At 36.0% G+C, this 14,752-nt stretch overlaps 1 protein-coding gene and 1 long non-coding RNA gene across 2 annotated transcripts; one reads left to right on the forward strand and one right to left on the reverse strand.

Moving 5' to 3' along the window:
• Window positions 1–2,099: 2,099 nt before the first annotated feature.
• LOC140893261 (uncharacterized) lies at window positions 2,100–2,580 on the reverse strand. Its single transcript, XR_012153077.1, has 2 exons — window positions 2,425–2,580; window positions 2,100–2,319 (listed from the first exon to the last, which is right to left on the reverse strand). It is a non-coding gene; the product is annotated as an uncharacterized lncRNA (long non-coding RNA).
• Window positions 2,581–3,572: 992 nt separating this feature from the next.
• On the forward strand, window positions 3,573–14,752 carry LOC140886519 (uncharacterized). Its single transcript, XM_073293120.1, has 24 exons — window positions 3,573–4,033; window positions 4,148–4,257; window positions 4,756–4,828; window positions 5,057–5,118; window positions 5,789–5,930; window positions 6,564–6,770; window positions 6,885–6,951; window positions 7,075–7,474; window positions 7,631–7,778; window positions 7,872–8,032; window positions 8,749–8,848; window positions 10,753–10,827; window positions 10,920–11,054; window positions 11,264–11,353; window positions 11,800–11,976; window positions 12,078–12,182; window positions 12,258–12,416; window positions 12,782–12,826; window positions 12,908–13,129; window positions 13,509–13,615; window positions 13,700–13,756; window positions 13,868–13,928; window positions 14,000–14,241; window positions 14,459–14,752. Exons 1-23 carry the CDS (start codon window positions 3,893–3,895, stop codon window positions 14,159–14,161), a joined length of 3,006 nt encoding a protein of 1,001 aa, XP_073149221.1. The 5' UTR covers window positions 3,573–3,892; the 3' UTR covers window positions 14,162–14,241; window positions 14,459–14,752.

Genomic DNA, 14,752 nt, shown 5'->3' on the forward strand with positions numbered 1-14,752 from the left:
AGAGCCTGGTACCCGGCGGCTCGAAAATGGACACGGTTTCCATGCTAGAGGAAGCCATACAGTACGTGAAGTTTCTCAAGGACCAGATTTCATGGCTCCACCAGCAGGCCATGGTTTCAGAATCAGTTCTTCCAATTCATCACCATCAGGAGTTCGACTTGTTTAATGATTACGCAGAGGATCAAGTTCACGTAGTGAACGAGGATTCTTGGTTTCAGTATGAAGAGAATGTTGCTTTTAATGCGTAGTATACGCATGCAGTGGTAGCTTCTGAGTGATTAATTTCGTAGATACTTTGATGTGTTAATTAAGAGTGTTCGTGCAAATTTTATATGATTATATATTAGCTCAAGTACTATTTTAAATTTAGCTAGTGTTAGTTTCGTGTGGTAATGTTTAAATCTTCTATGGGTGGTTGTGCATTTTGTTATGGTAAATTAAGGAACTCTGGGTTGCACAGCCAGTTTGGGTGTACTACATTGGATATGACTTATGTGACTTTTTTGGGAAGTTCTATGCCACCCAAGGGCAATGCCCTTGGGATGATGTGGCAACCCGTGATTGATTAAAAAGTTTTATGCCACCCAAAGGCAATGCCTTTGGGATGATGTGGCAATCCGTGATTTGTTAAAATTAATGGGCTCCATACTTTGCCATGCCACCCCATGGCAATGCCCTTTGAGGTAGCATAGAACTTTCCCTTTTTTTGTTATTTAACTTTATATAGCGATGAGAAGTGGAGAACTACGCGACATAGTATTAGAGACCTTCGGCCTATCTTGTTATTTTATTTGCTTCGATAAGAGCTTTTTATGCTGCAATTAGCTGCTTAGAATACGGTGGTCGGTGTAGCTACATATTAGTCATTCAGATTTCAGACAGAAACTTTAAAACAAATTATCTCAATAATTTAAAATAACAGTTGAGATGCAATATTTAATCCACCATAAAGTGGAATATGTTGATGTCATAACGCCTTACTTCAATATAACGATATTTTCGACCTTTAACTGTGTATATACAACGGGACCAAAGAAACGAGGAAGCAGCAACCACGTTCTGCGTTGTGCTCAAGATGGTGAGGTGATCCAATCGACAGCAACGAAGGTATTGTATCGTGTGTATGTTCCCATATGGTGCAACAAGCGTCAATTCGTGAATTCCAATGTGCCGCTTGTTTAGACAGGGTATCAGAGGAAAAATCAAGGGATAAGCCAAGAGTGGCATTTTTAAGCAACGTTTTTCTGTAAATACTTTTTTCTTACAACTTTTCTAAGTCGCTTCAGCTTGTCTGCCATTCAAAATAAGACGACTTAACACATACAAACAGATAAGTGTGTATGTGCGCACGAAGATGCCATAATATTTCAAGGACCACCAGCACCATGCAAGGATTTTGTAAATAAGCTGGTACACAATCACTGGCTAGATAGTGAGAATGCTCTTCCCGATATAGGAATAGATGCAATTACCCAAATCACCTCTGGAAGACCTCAAAATAATGGCACAAAGGAAGTGCCATTCTTGACATTGTTGAGAAGGTGAAAGTTGTTGATTTACTTCCTTTGTGGTGTGAAGTAGGAGGAGAGGTCTCACTTTAGAGTCCATTGTAGAATGTTACACAAAAGCTTAACCCTAACCTTAGGGGATCAGATCACACCAGGATTCGGGGTGGAAGACAGGGCTCATACATGCTAGCCTAACACCCCCGGGAAGAACAGGAACTGGTAATTTTGTTCTATATATATATATAGTTCAACACAACAAGGGCTTGCATTGATGTTAATTTGACATGGAACCGAACTTGAAGGGCTGAATTACATTCATGTTCCATATTGAAGGGTATCGAGACAATGTAGAGTTAAAGGAGGAGCTACACACTATAAAGAACAGGATGCGATTTTTACAATTATTACACTATATTTACATTTAAAGAAATTAATTGGTTATGTCATCAAGCAGTAAATAACTCTCCATGCTGGCCTTCTGAAACATGCTAGTAGACCGGCAAATACATAACTAGAGAAAATCAAAGCATAAAGCAATTTCAAAATCTCATCCTCAGGATAATCGTGAATACCAAAAACATAGAACTCGGATAAAAAACGAAATCGATGAAATCTCATGAGATTGATTAGTTGATTGGTCTACCAAGTCTCGCGCATAAAGCGTAAGGAGCACTATTACAGATTCAAAACCATAAAACTGAAAGCTTGAAAACGAAACCCTAGAAACGCCATCAGAAAGGGGGGTTTACTTAGATCTCTGCCTCATCTTTCGGCGCTTCCTCTTCAACCTCCTCATGCGCTTCTTCTTCCACTGTTAACAATCAATCGCAAAACAAAAAAGAAATATGACATAAACTGTAAATCGATGGAGGAAATTCATTAATTCTTTCAAAAAATAGAGTGCTTGATTAGATACCTTGGCTCTCATATCGAACGAGAAGATGCAATCAAAAGCTCCGAACGCCTCTCTTTGTCACAGACGATGATAAAAAGGTGGGTGGCTGCAGAATATCGTATTAGGGTTTTGCTGCTTAATATATAAGAGGTCTTGAAATTTGGATGGGCCTTTTAATCTTTAGGCCCATCCATATTGGTAATGGGCCCGGCCCCACCCATTTCTTTCCACAATATTTATAAGTTCTAGGTCGTAACCAATACATCGGATTTCTCTTTTCTGGGCATCATCTTTATCATGTTTTTATTTGATTTGATCTCATGTCTTCCTATCCGGCCTGGTTGTTAATGGTTGAAGTGTTAAAATGTGATAGATATATATCCAAGAAACTTCGTTGCAAATGAAATACGATGAGATGAGATTACGATTTACAACGGATCTAGAAACTTTTTGTAAACGAAATAAGATATTCATTTAAAACATATTCTTTCATTTCACATAATATTTCAAAGTATATTGTTGATATTTATTTTTTTCGACACAACGACAAACCTGCAACAATTTTAACACAACCTATATATATCCAAGCAAATCAAACAGTGTTTTGATTTCATTACAACCAAGCAAATATGAAACAAAAAGAAAATGAGTGTGATAAACAACGACGAAAGAGGATGAGTTTGAAGCATATATTGAAGATCCTAGCAGTCAGGATCGAGAGGAGGATGATGATGATAATCAAATGTACAGATAATCAATATTTTCGTTAAATCTCATAAACTAATCCTCCGGCTCAACAAACTGGTATATATTTGCTATTTTTTTTTTTTTGATTGGATATATTTCCTTAACTTGATAGTTATAAGTTGAATAAAATAAATATAGATATTTCATACTATCCAAAAATAATAGTGACATTATAATCACGTGAAAAAAAAAAAAGAAAACTCGTCTATATTTTAAAAATTACAGAAGTTTAACCGTATTATTTTCGAACATTGTCTTATATTTATTTGTCACACACACACCGCATATTGCAATTTTGAAAATATTTTGATTATTTGGGGAATAGTTTAAGTTTTTGCCAATTATATTTGGAATTATAATATAATATAAAATAACTTTCCATGAAGGAAAACAAGAAAGGAAAAACGATATTAAATTGCAATTTAAATCAAAGTGACACGAGACCCAGTTCCAGCTCAGAAACTCTGCGCCGGAGGCTTTCCCTTTTCTCCGCCTCCGACTACCGCCGCTGCTAACCCTTCGTCGGAATCCTACTATCCACTCCACCCCCGGTTCTTTAAATTCTCCGCTCCGATATTGGAAATCATATCTCTTCCAGTTACCCTTCGGAAAGTATCACAATTCGAATCTTTTGGTCAACACATCGATCAAGAACAACTCCGCATTTTCTCCGTTTATGCAGACACTGTGCATTTTGCGATACGCTTGATATATTGGTTGATTTTTTCTTTATAGAAAAGAAATGGCTCTCTCAATCTCCGACTTGCCTGCGATGTATACACTGCTCACCAATTCGTTGAGTGGTGACATAAGCATACGCAAGCCTGCCGAAGATGCTCTGGCGCAGTTCGAGAGCAGACCTGGTTTCTGCTCTTGTCTAATGGTACAGGAGTGTTTGTGTTTGTACGCGTTGTTTATGTTTGTGTTAATGCACGTGAGAAGTGATGTGTTGCTAAGATGTCGGACTTTTTTTATGAGGTTTTTTTGTATCGTACAGGAAGTTATAGCAGCTAAAGATTTAGTGCCACAGGCTGATGTGAGATTATTGGCGTCAGTGTATTTCAAGAACAGCATCAATCGGTATTGGAGACATAGGCGTGATTCCACGTATGCCATTCGTATTTTTTGAGTATCTGTGTTTATCTCGGTGCTTGTGTTCTTTGTTTTTCGATATCTACTCGTGTTGTTTTATCTGAATGTGACAAAAAGGAGAAATGGGTTGGAAATGGTCTAAAATTGTCTTTGGTTAAACAGCTTGTACTTTTCGTTAGTCACTTTGGTTTTGGTGACAATATATAATTCCATGATTGATGAATTACATCTTGTTATTGAATGTGTAGTTTGATCATTATTCATTTTGATTTCATCTCGAAGATAACTTAAATAAAATGCTATAGCCCCTGTATTTCTGGTGGATATTGATGAAAGTATGTGTGGGTGTCAACCCTGACCAAGGGAGTATGCAAAGGTTTTGAGAGCAGTTTTGTTTTAACCTTATATTATCCCTCCCTTTAGTCGGGCTGTGTTTATTTCGTTTCTTTATTTTATTGGAGTAGATTGATGTTCAGGTTTTGTGCTGCATCTGATTATAAAATGCCTTCACAGGGGAATGAGCAATGAAGAAAAAATACATCTGAGGCAAAAGCTGCTGTCACACTTAAGAGAAGAGAATTATCAGGTGATACATATATTGATCGCTGGTAATCCACTTTGAATTTTATCTGTTTGCTTACAGTTCCCTAAAACTAGTTGTGTAGTAGTCTGTGCCAAAGCTTAAACTACAGCATATTTATTGCTGTTGATATTGCTGCCGATACTACCCGCACGGAATTGGAAGTTTTTTCTAATTTGTCTTCTCAAGCAGTAGTCATGTTTCATATGTTTTCTTCTTTTGGTTGTGTTACAGATTGCTGTGACATTGTCCGTTTTGATCTCGAAAATTGCTCGCATTGACTACCCAAGAGAATGGTATGACTCTCACCTGCTTTGTCTGCTAGCGCCTAGTAACTAATGCAGAGAATTTAGTTGGAGAAATTTTGTGATACCAGTATCACTGTTTTTTAACTTCTCAGTTCTTGGGAAAGAAATAGTCAGATATTTTTTCTTTCCTTAAATAAACAAACAAACTGTATGTGATGCTGTGCTGAATCCTACAGTATGGTCTAGGCGGGATTGGCTTTTTCAATACTTTAATCAGTTGGCACTTGTAGATATCTTTATTTGTCCATGGTCAGCATCTTAGAATTGTGATAGAAACTCACAGACACTATAAAAGAGGAGTCAAAAGGTTTTGTTGTGGATTTGAAATGAAAAGCTTTAATAGTGGGGGGAGCAGATTTCTTATTATATTTATAATTTATTTATCCCATCTTTTCATTCTTGAAAATATGGTATGATATTGATGAAACTGGCCGCAGCCCAGATTAAGGAACTGATATTATTTTTTTCAAATTTGCTGGTTAATTATTCCTTCTTATAATGTAATATCTTGTTTTGTATTTCCAATCTTCAGTCATATCTCAGTGAAGCTTTTATAACATTTGTATAGTGCCTTGTGTAATATTGTTGATTTTTTGCAAAACTGCTCTCTGTTTATTCCTCCTGTGTATTATGCCTACTGATTCAAGTTTGGATACAGGCCAGACTTGTTTTCTGTGTTAGCTCAACAGCTTCAATCAGCGGATTTATTAACTTCTCATAGAATACTTATGATTCTTTTCCGGACATTGAAGGAGTTGTCGACGAAACGACTAACGTCTGATCTGAGGACCTTCGCTGAGGTGCACTAGTTTAATTTTGTTTATTATTTTTGGAAATGCCTGTGTGTGCGCATTTCATGATTTGCATTTTGATAAAGTTGCATTAATTTAAAATTTGGATGCTGGGGCATTAATATCAAATGTGCTAAGATTGTTGCAAAAACAGAGTCCATATGGTGATTAAAGATCATCAAAGAAGCTCCATTTATCATGTAAAAGTATATTCACGTCTGCTTTTGTCATTTGATTTTTTTACTGGAGTCTTGATTTATGGATTTGTTGTGGAGTTATTATGTTGACAATACCCTGGTGAAATTGTGTTCCTTAATGTAGAAGAACCTTTATAATTTATAGTCATATTATTTCCAATCTACTTCTTTTCTTCTTATTTCGTCGGAAATCAGATAAAGACAATTCCTATTTGATATGGCTATTTGTGCTAGTATTTTACGAAAGCTGATGTGAGCTGAATTGATCTTAAAGATTTGAATGTAAATTTTTGCACTTTATTTTCTAATTTCTATAAACGGTCTCACTGTAATACTGTATGCAAAATTGGGTGGACTGATTAAGTGCTATCCTTGTCATGCCGAATAATTTTTTATAAAGGATGGGGCAAGTGTCACTGAATATTTCACCTTTTTCATTTGTCAGATAGCATCCCAGTTCTTTGATTACAGTTGGCACCTTTGGCAGACTGACGTGCAGAATATATTGTCTGGTTTTTCATTGCTTGCTCAAAATGCTTCTGAGTTGAATCAGGATGATATTTACTTAACCTGTGAAAGATGGTTCCTGTGTTCAAAGATTATACGGCAACTTATAATTTCGGGGTTCCCAAGTGATGCAAAGTCTATGCAGGTGAGGTCTTATCAATCCAGCTCTCTTCTTCTTCACTGTCTGTATTGTTTTTTTGTCTCTGATCACTGATGATCAAAACAAGTTTACTTCATTTATGAAATTGTTGCCTTACAGGAGGTGCAACCTGTCAAGAAGGTTGGTCCTGTTGTGTTAAATGCTGTCCAATCATTTCTGCCATACTGTAAGATCTCAGCTCTTGAATTAAGTCTTATCAATTGTTCCTTGCTAGATATTCAAAGCCTCTTCTAAATAAATTCAAGGGCTGTAAATGTTAAAATTGTTCCGATTTATAATTCATATGCAGATTCATCTTTTCAAGAGAAGCATCCCAAATTCTGGGATTTCCTGAAGAAGGCATGTACAAAGTTGATGAAGGTTTTAATTGCAATTCAGCACAGGCATCCTTACTCATTTGGTGACAAAAGTGTCCTTTGGCCTGTTGTTGACTTTTGCTTGAATAAGATCACAAACCCTGAGCCAGATAATGTCTCGTTTCAAGATTTTTTGATTCAGTGTATGTCAATGATGAAATCTATTCTTGAATGTAAAGATTACAAGCCAGTCATGACTGGTCGTGTGATGGATGACAATCGAATGACCTTTCAAGAGATGAAGAAAAATGTATCTAGTACAGTTGCTGGTGTCTTGGCTTCTCTTCTGCCTAGTGAGCGTGTGGTTCTATTGTGTAACATACTGATAAGGAGGTAACAACGAAGTCATGTAAATATGCTTTATGTTTTTGTGACCTCTGCATTCTTTAGGCATTTATCATCTCTATCAGATCAAATATGTGCCATGTCATCTTTAATTTGGTTCTTTCTTTGCTTCATTTTTCTCAGTCCTCCGTTATTTCTTAGCAGGTACTTTGTTTTAACCGTCAGTGATATGGAAGAATGGTACCAGAATCCCGAGTCTTTTCACCATGAGCAGGATTCTGTCTTGTGGTCAGAGAGATTAAGACCATGCGCAGAAGCATTATACATTGTTTTGTTTGAGAATCACAGCCAAGTGGGTCTTTGTGACACTTTTAAGTTTATTTTCTTATGTGTTGACATGTCTGGAAGTGTTGTGCATGCTCATGGTCATTTTTCACCGTTTCAGCTCCTGGGTCCTGTCGTGGTTTCCATTCTTCAAGAAGCAATGAATGAATGCCCTTCTTCTGGTAATGAAATAACTCCATCCTTGCTTCTGAAGGATGCTGCTTATGGTGCTGCTGCATATGTCTACTATGAGCTTTCGAATTATTTGAGCTTCAAAGACTGGTAAGTCGTTAAATTATTGGTGTCAAGTAGATTCCAGTTACACAAATTGGTCAACGTTGTCTTCTGGTCACTCTTTTTACAATGGAGAACTCTGATTTTTTTCCAATGGCATCTTGGATCTGTGAATACAGATGAGTGCTAATTACTTGATGCATATTTTTGTACAAATATAATGCTCCTTCAACGTATGCTTTTGAAGTTGGGGTTACTTGGGACAAGCAGTTAATAGACATGATTTTTTTTTCCTGGAAATTTTATTGTAAAAGATACATATAAGTCAGTAGCTTCCGCCCACTGCTTCCACACAAGACAGGAGTAGATGTGAGTGTTTGGTCCAGTTGCCGGCTGGAATTTATATAGATGACCGTCACATGATGCTAGCTAAATTTAAACCTAGCAAGTTTCAGTCCTAATTTTCCTTTGTTGATTTATGGACAATTACTTCATTGATATACCCTAGCTTGACTGATTCAGATTCCTACCGACTTCTAATGTTTATTTCGACCATTGTATCTCTGTTCTTAACTGCTTTTTTGAATCCATGTTTGTATTCTTTTATTAAGCTGTACAATTACCAAAGATCTTTTTACGGCAGTTTCTATTGTCTGTGTCTACATTATTTACTCAATCAATGCTTATTACATTCTACTCCATATCCTACTTATTTATTTATTTGTTTCATGACTTAATGAGAATTCCATCACCCTCTTATGCAGGTTCAATAGTGCATTATCTGCTGAACTCACAAATGACCATCCGAATATGCGAATTATACATAGAAAAGTTGCATTAATTTTGGGGCAATGGGTTTCAGAGGTAATAAAACTTCTTGATATATTTGCATTTATCATCACTTTTTCTTATTTCTTGCACTTATACTTTTGTTGGTTGCCTCTGCTTTTGAATGGATAATTTTCTTATTTTAGTTTATTTAAACGAGGTTGGTACAAAAGTTAAAATGCTCGTTGATCAGTTATCTGTTTAGATGAACTATCAGATATTGAGAGTATTCATGTATGGAAAAAGTTGAATTTAAGCACTGTTGGTCAGAAAATCTGTGCATTCATGTGTCTGAGATAGCAGTTGGTTCTTAATTATGGTGACCTCGAAATCTCAGTCTCTAGTTTAGTCATAGTATGTTTTGTATTCTGGCTTGCCAATTCCCAAAGGATTAGGTTTCTTTTTTTCCTTTTTTTTAAAGAACTAGGATCAGGTATTCTTGAATTATATCAAATTAAATTAGTTGTGTTTTGACTCTGAAGCTCTGGAGCTGGTGCAGACCCAAAGAAGGGTCTAGACTAGTCTAGCCTTTCTATGTGGTCCAGCCCGATGGTTCAATACCAATTATGAAATTCTTATGGTTCAGAAGTCACGTTTAGGTTTTCTTTACCCCAATCGTTGCATCGTTTGACTGATCGCCTCTCATTGTTTCGTGCCTTGGTTATTTTCCTTCGCTCCGTCTAGTTTTTATTTTGCTGGATAGTTAAAAAGAGGGAGAAAATGTTCTGAAAATCATAAGGCTTGAGAATTGAAATATATGATAACTCAATTACCGAAGAGGCAGTCGCAGCTTTACGTAAATCTTGATCTAAATCCTAATTTCTCATGCTTTTTATACAGTGTGTGATTTCTTTCTCCTTTTTGTTTGATTCTGTTAGTGAAAAATAGTTTTTCCACTCATTTGATTCTGCTTGAGTTTTGGTTTGTTTATTTAAGCATGTGATTTGTGAATTAAGAATCGTGATACAGGTTAATTATGGCGATTCTGTTTTTGGGTTTCTTTTATTTTTCTAAGCATTGTGATTTGAGAGTTATATGTTCAAGATTGTTATGTAAGTAAGTTGAATCAAAGAAGTAAAGTCCTTCCAGTTTTGCTTTTAACCTTATCGATAAATCTTGAAGGAAAAAAGTAAAACTATGATGCAATATACGGGTTAAATGATAGAATAATTGTTGATTTGATTATTTTGTACAGGATCTTTGTTAGATATTACTTAGGTGATTTAGATGTACAAAACTAAAGTTAAAAATAGTACTTTGCATAAGATGGGTTAATTATTTCATTGTAGATTGTATTATTACTTGTTTTGACTAGAACAATTCAATAAATGATGAATTCGTAACCAAACAGAATATCCTTGTTTCGCCCTGGAGTCTTGGTAAAAGGAATGAATAACTAGAAATTTGTAGGATTTTTGCGGATTAGAATTAAATTATTAAATGGGTGTCCCTGTTGTGAAAAGTTTGAAATAAATTTCGTTTGTATCTTACTCGATTATGTCATTCACTTTAAGCTGTCAGCTATATCAAATTGATTCTGTGTCCTCGTGTTTCAGATTCCTGGTGACATGTCTAAGTTTGAGATGTTGCTAGATTGGCATTAAATCACTTGATAATATCACACAGACATCTATCGAAAACAATTCTGATCCCATTTTCAAAAGTTTTCGACAATTCAAACTTTTTTGTTGATCGACTGCACGAATCCAATTAAATATATGGTAAGATATGTAAAAATAAAGGACTGCCCAATAAGATTGGCCATCTGAAAGTTTTATCTGAGAGGTAAATAAATTTTTCGAATGAATAATCAGCTTGACTTTCTGATGTTCAATGTTGCATGACATATGACATGGTTTGAGTGAGTTGTATCATCCTCTTAGATGATTTTATTGCAGTTGCAACTGAGAATTGGCTCCTGAGTTTTTCTTTCTCTACAGATTAAAGACGATACTAGAAGACCAGTATATTGTGCTTTAATAAAATTACTTCAGGAGAAAGACCTGTGTGTTAGGGTATGATGCATTTTGAAAAATCCTCTGCAGTTTCTTGTTATAAAAAATTGTTTCATTTCGCAGATTTGATTATTTTTTGGCTTTTTTTTCAGCTGGCAGCATCACGATCCTTGTATTTTCATATTGAAGATGCCAATTTCTCAGAGCAGGAATTCTCTGATCTTCTTCCAATGTGCTGGGACTCCTGTTTCAAATTGGTGGATGAAGTCCAAGAGTTTGATTCAAAAGTTAGTTACTCTCTCATTGTTTCAGGTTTTTCAAGAAGTTCAACTTGATATATGATGACAAAGATACCGTGCACTAATTTTCTTCGGCAGTCTCTCAATCTTATTTTAACTAGGGATTTAGGTTTCTTTCAAATTTCTTGTTGGGTCATTCAGCCTTCCACCATACAGGTCAATTTTCTAATTACAATTTTATTCAAATTATGTATCAGGTTCAAGTGTTAAATACGATTTCTTGTCTTATTGCACGGGTGACTGAAGTCTTTCCTCACTCAAACAAGTTGATGCAGTTTTTCCAGAAGGTACCGTGTTTGCACTTGTGTGCATTTTTTCCAAAATGACACGTTCTTCTTTTGTACAGTTGAGTGGACTTGACCGAAAAATCTTGTTATTAACTTACATTGCCTTCAGTTTTGCAGCATCCTTGTTTATTTCTGTAAAGCTTGAGTAAGTTTCATTGAGGCGCTGACCTGCTGTTGTAATGAATTTCTGGTTGGTTTTATTTGAGTTGAATGTTGTCACAGGGAATATATGGCTTCATCTTAATCACATTCATTTGGCCTACACTCTCTAGTAGACTGCATTAGCTTGTGCAGATATTGTTTTCCTGTTGTGTTGTAATGAAATATAAAGAGTGGTTTGCTTCTTGAAATATGCACAAACCCATTTGAGCATACAATTTTTCTCCCTTTTTGGTTCATTATTCCCATCATTTCATATTGCTTTGTATTGACTTAGTTTTCCATAGGTCTGGGAAGAATCTTCTGGTGAAAGCCTGCTGCAAATTCAGCTTCTCACGGCTCTGAAAAACTTTGTCGTTGCACTTGGTTATCAGTCGTCTTTATGTTACAACATGCTACTGCCCATTTTACAAAGTGTAATCAATGCAAATAGCCCTGATGAACTTTTGGAAGATAGCATGCAGGTCAGTTTAGAGCAAGCATTTTTTAATGAATTTTAAGAGAATTCCTTAAAAGCAAAAATGTCAAACTTCGCTTCCTTTTGTTCTGTATCATTATCATGCAGTTATGGGAAGCCACTCTTTCTCATGCCACCTCAATGGTTCCTCAGCTGTTGGGGTATTTCCCGTGTCTGGTGGAGATCTTGGACCGAAGTTTTGATCACTTAAAGGTATGCATGGAAATTCCTTTTGCTCTTTCATCTTTTTTAAAGAATAATGTCCTGAAGTCTTAACTCAATTTACAGGTGGCTGCCAGCATCATTGAAGCCTACATACTTCTTGGTGGAATAGAATTCCTCAATATGCATGCACCAACTCTTGCTAAACTTCTTGATTTAGTTGTTGGTAACGTCAATGACAGAGGGTTGCTTTCAATTGTTCCACTTGTGGATATTTTAGTTCAGGTAGTTGATTCCTGACACAATGCTGCGAAATTTGTTTCTCTTGACAAAGCATCATAATACCCGTGAAAGCTGGTCCTTATATGCTAAAATAGCATCTTTTAATTTTCACAAGTGGTTTTCTTTTTTTTTTTTTTTTTTTGAAAGTGTATGGTATATGTAAATCTTCTTGGAGTGTCTAGCAAGGCTTGGGTATCATCAACTATCTTACCCCTTGCCTGTGAATATTATCATAACTGAAACTGGATTCATAAAGTGCTATACTCAGTCAAACAAATATAAACGATTAATTGTCGCTCGCTCAGTGCATTTTTATCGGTCATCAGTTGATACAGTGAATGACTTTCATCTGATTCTTGTATCTGCAGTGTTTTCCTTCTGACGTGCCCCGATTAATCAGTACCACTATATTGGTAAAAAGAGTTCATCTCTTTCTTCGATATTAGTGCTTATTCTTCATATCTGGAATTCAGATTTTGCTGATTTTTGTCTAGAAATTAATTGTCATATGCCTGACTGGAGGAGATGATCATGAACCTTTGAAGACAGCCGTGAAAGCATCTTCAGCAGCCATACTTGCAAGGATTTTGGTCATGAATACTAATTATCTAGCACAATTAACATCAGAACCATCACTGTTAGCACATCTCAAGGAAGCTGGATTTTCGAATGACGAAAACATATTGCTTTGCCTGGCTGATGTATGGCTGGACAAGGTGAGTGTATAGATTCTATCATTTTGATTTTGATGATTTTGAACTCACCTCTGAATTGTCTTTGTTTTCCGTATGTTTATAAATATGATTACCATTATTACATGCTATATTTCAATCATCTTTTCATTTTTCAGAAATGGAACTTATCGCAGTGGCTATATTTTTTCTGTTGCTTGTGCGATACTTTCTGTTGAATGAAGATTCTGTTCTGGTACAAATGGTGTTCTGATAGTCATTGCTTAAGATCATAATAGTTGTCGTCGAAAAAGTTTTTAGTAAACCATATATAATGACGTCACTTGGTTGCACTCTGGGTACATGGACCACAGTTATATGCTGTTTACTGGCCATTTATGATTTCTCTTTTGTGGGTTTGCAGGTTGATAATGTTGTGTCCACTCAAAGAAAGACCTTTGCCCTAGCACTTTCTATAATTTTAACTTTGAGAATGCCTCAAGTACTTGAAAAACTTGATCAAATCCTAAGGTATTCATCTTCTTCATTGTTAATGATGAAAAATTCTGCTGAAAAATGTGTTGATATTATGGGGTTTTTTGGTTCTGGATGTAGTGTATGTGCCAGTGTCATACTGGGTGGAAGTGAGGATTTAACTGAAGAAGAATCAAGGTTTGATCTGATGTTTTGGTTTTCTTCTCAGTATACTTTTTGACATCTCTTGAATAAAGCCTTGATATACCTTTTCTAGTTTGGTAATCAAATTCACTTTTGGTACTATAGTAGCGATAATATGCAATCTAGCAAGCTGCAGCTCCCCAGTAAAGAGGTTAGGAAGAGACAGGTATACTGTTTTTCTCAAGATGCAGTGTTGGTTTGATTAATAATTTTTTACTGAATCATGTTTCATGTCAGATCAAATTCTCTGACCCGATAAACCAAATGTCGTTGGAGAACTCTGTGAGGGACAATCTTCAGACTTGTGCTGCTCTTCACGGAGAATCATTTAACACCGCCGTGTCTAAGATTCATCCTGCCGCATTTGCACAACTGAAGCAGGCTTTGAACATGACATAAAGTTGTTTGCTCGAAGCTTTTACAGGAAAATCAGGGCTTGCTTAATTTCGTGAGAGCTTGTGAAAATTGAAAGAATATGGGTAAGCAGCTTGTTTCCCTAAATTCTGCTCCTGTGAAAAGAGAATGTCACATATGTATACATGAGTGCTGTAAGCATTTGATCTTTTAAGAAGATACACTAATCAAAGGATTTTGCTCGAGTACTATCTTAAAGACGTAGTTTGTCAAAGACACATGCATGTGCAGCAATATCTACATACCATTCCTTTTTTATGTAGTTTTTACTCTGTTCGACAGGTGAGGTTGACGCTTCAATTTTGGGACGGATAAAGTACTTCATCGCACACTCTATTGGTTTCTTTTTGTTTGGTTCGCTTCCATTGAGCAGAATTTTTGTAGGTATATTGTCAAAAGGGCACACCTTTGTGCATGGTATATAGTGTGATCCCTGCATGTCAGTTTTTTAGGCATAAGGGTGAGTTTTGAGCTGTTAGGGTCCGTATCAAATACTGCAGAGGAATGAGTGGACAAATTGTATCGCATCGATGTCACCTCGGATCTGGAAAGTACCAATTATTGTTGTTTTTTCCT

The sequence above is a fragment of the Henckelia pumila genome, chromosome 3 (assembly GCF_033568475.1).
Source record: "Henckelia pumila isolate YLH828 chromosome 3, ASM3356847v2, whole genome shotgun sequence".
Classification (NCBI taxonomy): domain Eukaryota; kingdom Viridiplantae; phylum Streptophyta; class Magnoliopsida; order Lamiales; family Gesneriaceae; genus Henckelia; species Henckelia pumila.

Coding starts and splice junctions, on each gene's coding strand:
- LOC140886519 (XM_073293120.1), top strand. CDS start 3,893: ATGGCTCTCTCAATCTCCGACTTGCCTGCGATGTATACACTGCTCACC. Junction 11,354..11,799: donor TGATGCAGTTTTTCCAGAAG/GTACCGTGTTTG, acceptor AGTTTTCCATAG/GTCTGGGAAGAATCTTCTGG. Junction 11,977..12,077: donor TTTTGGAAGATAGCATGCAG/GTCAGTTTAGAG, acceptor ATTATCATGCAG/TTATGGGAAGCCACTCTTTC.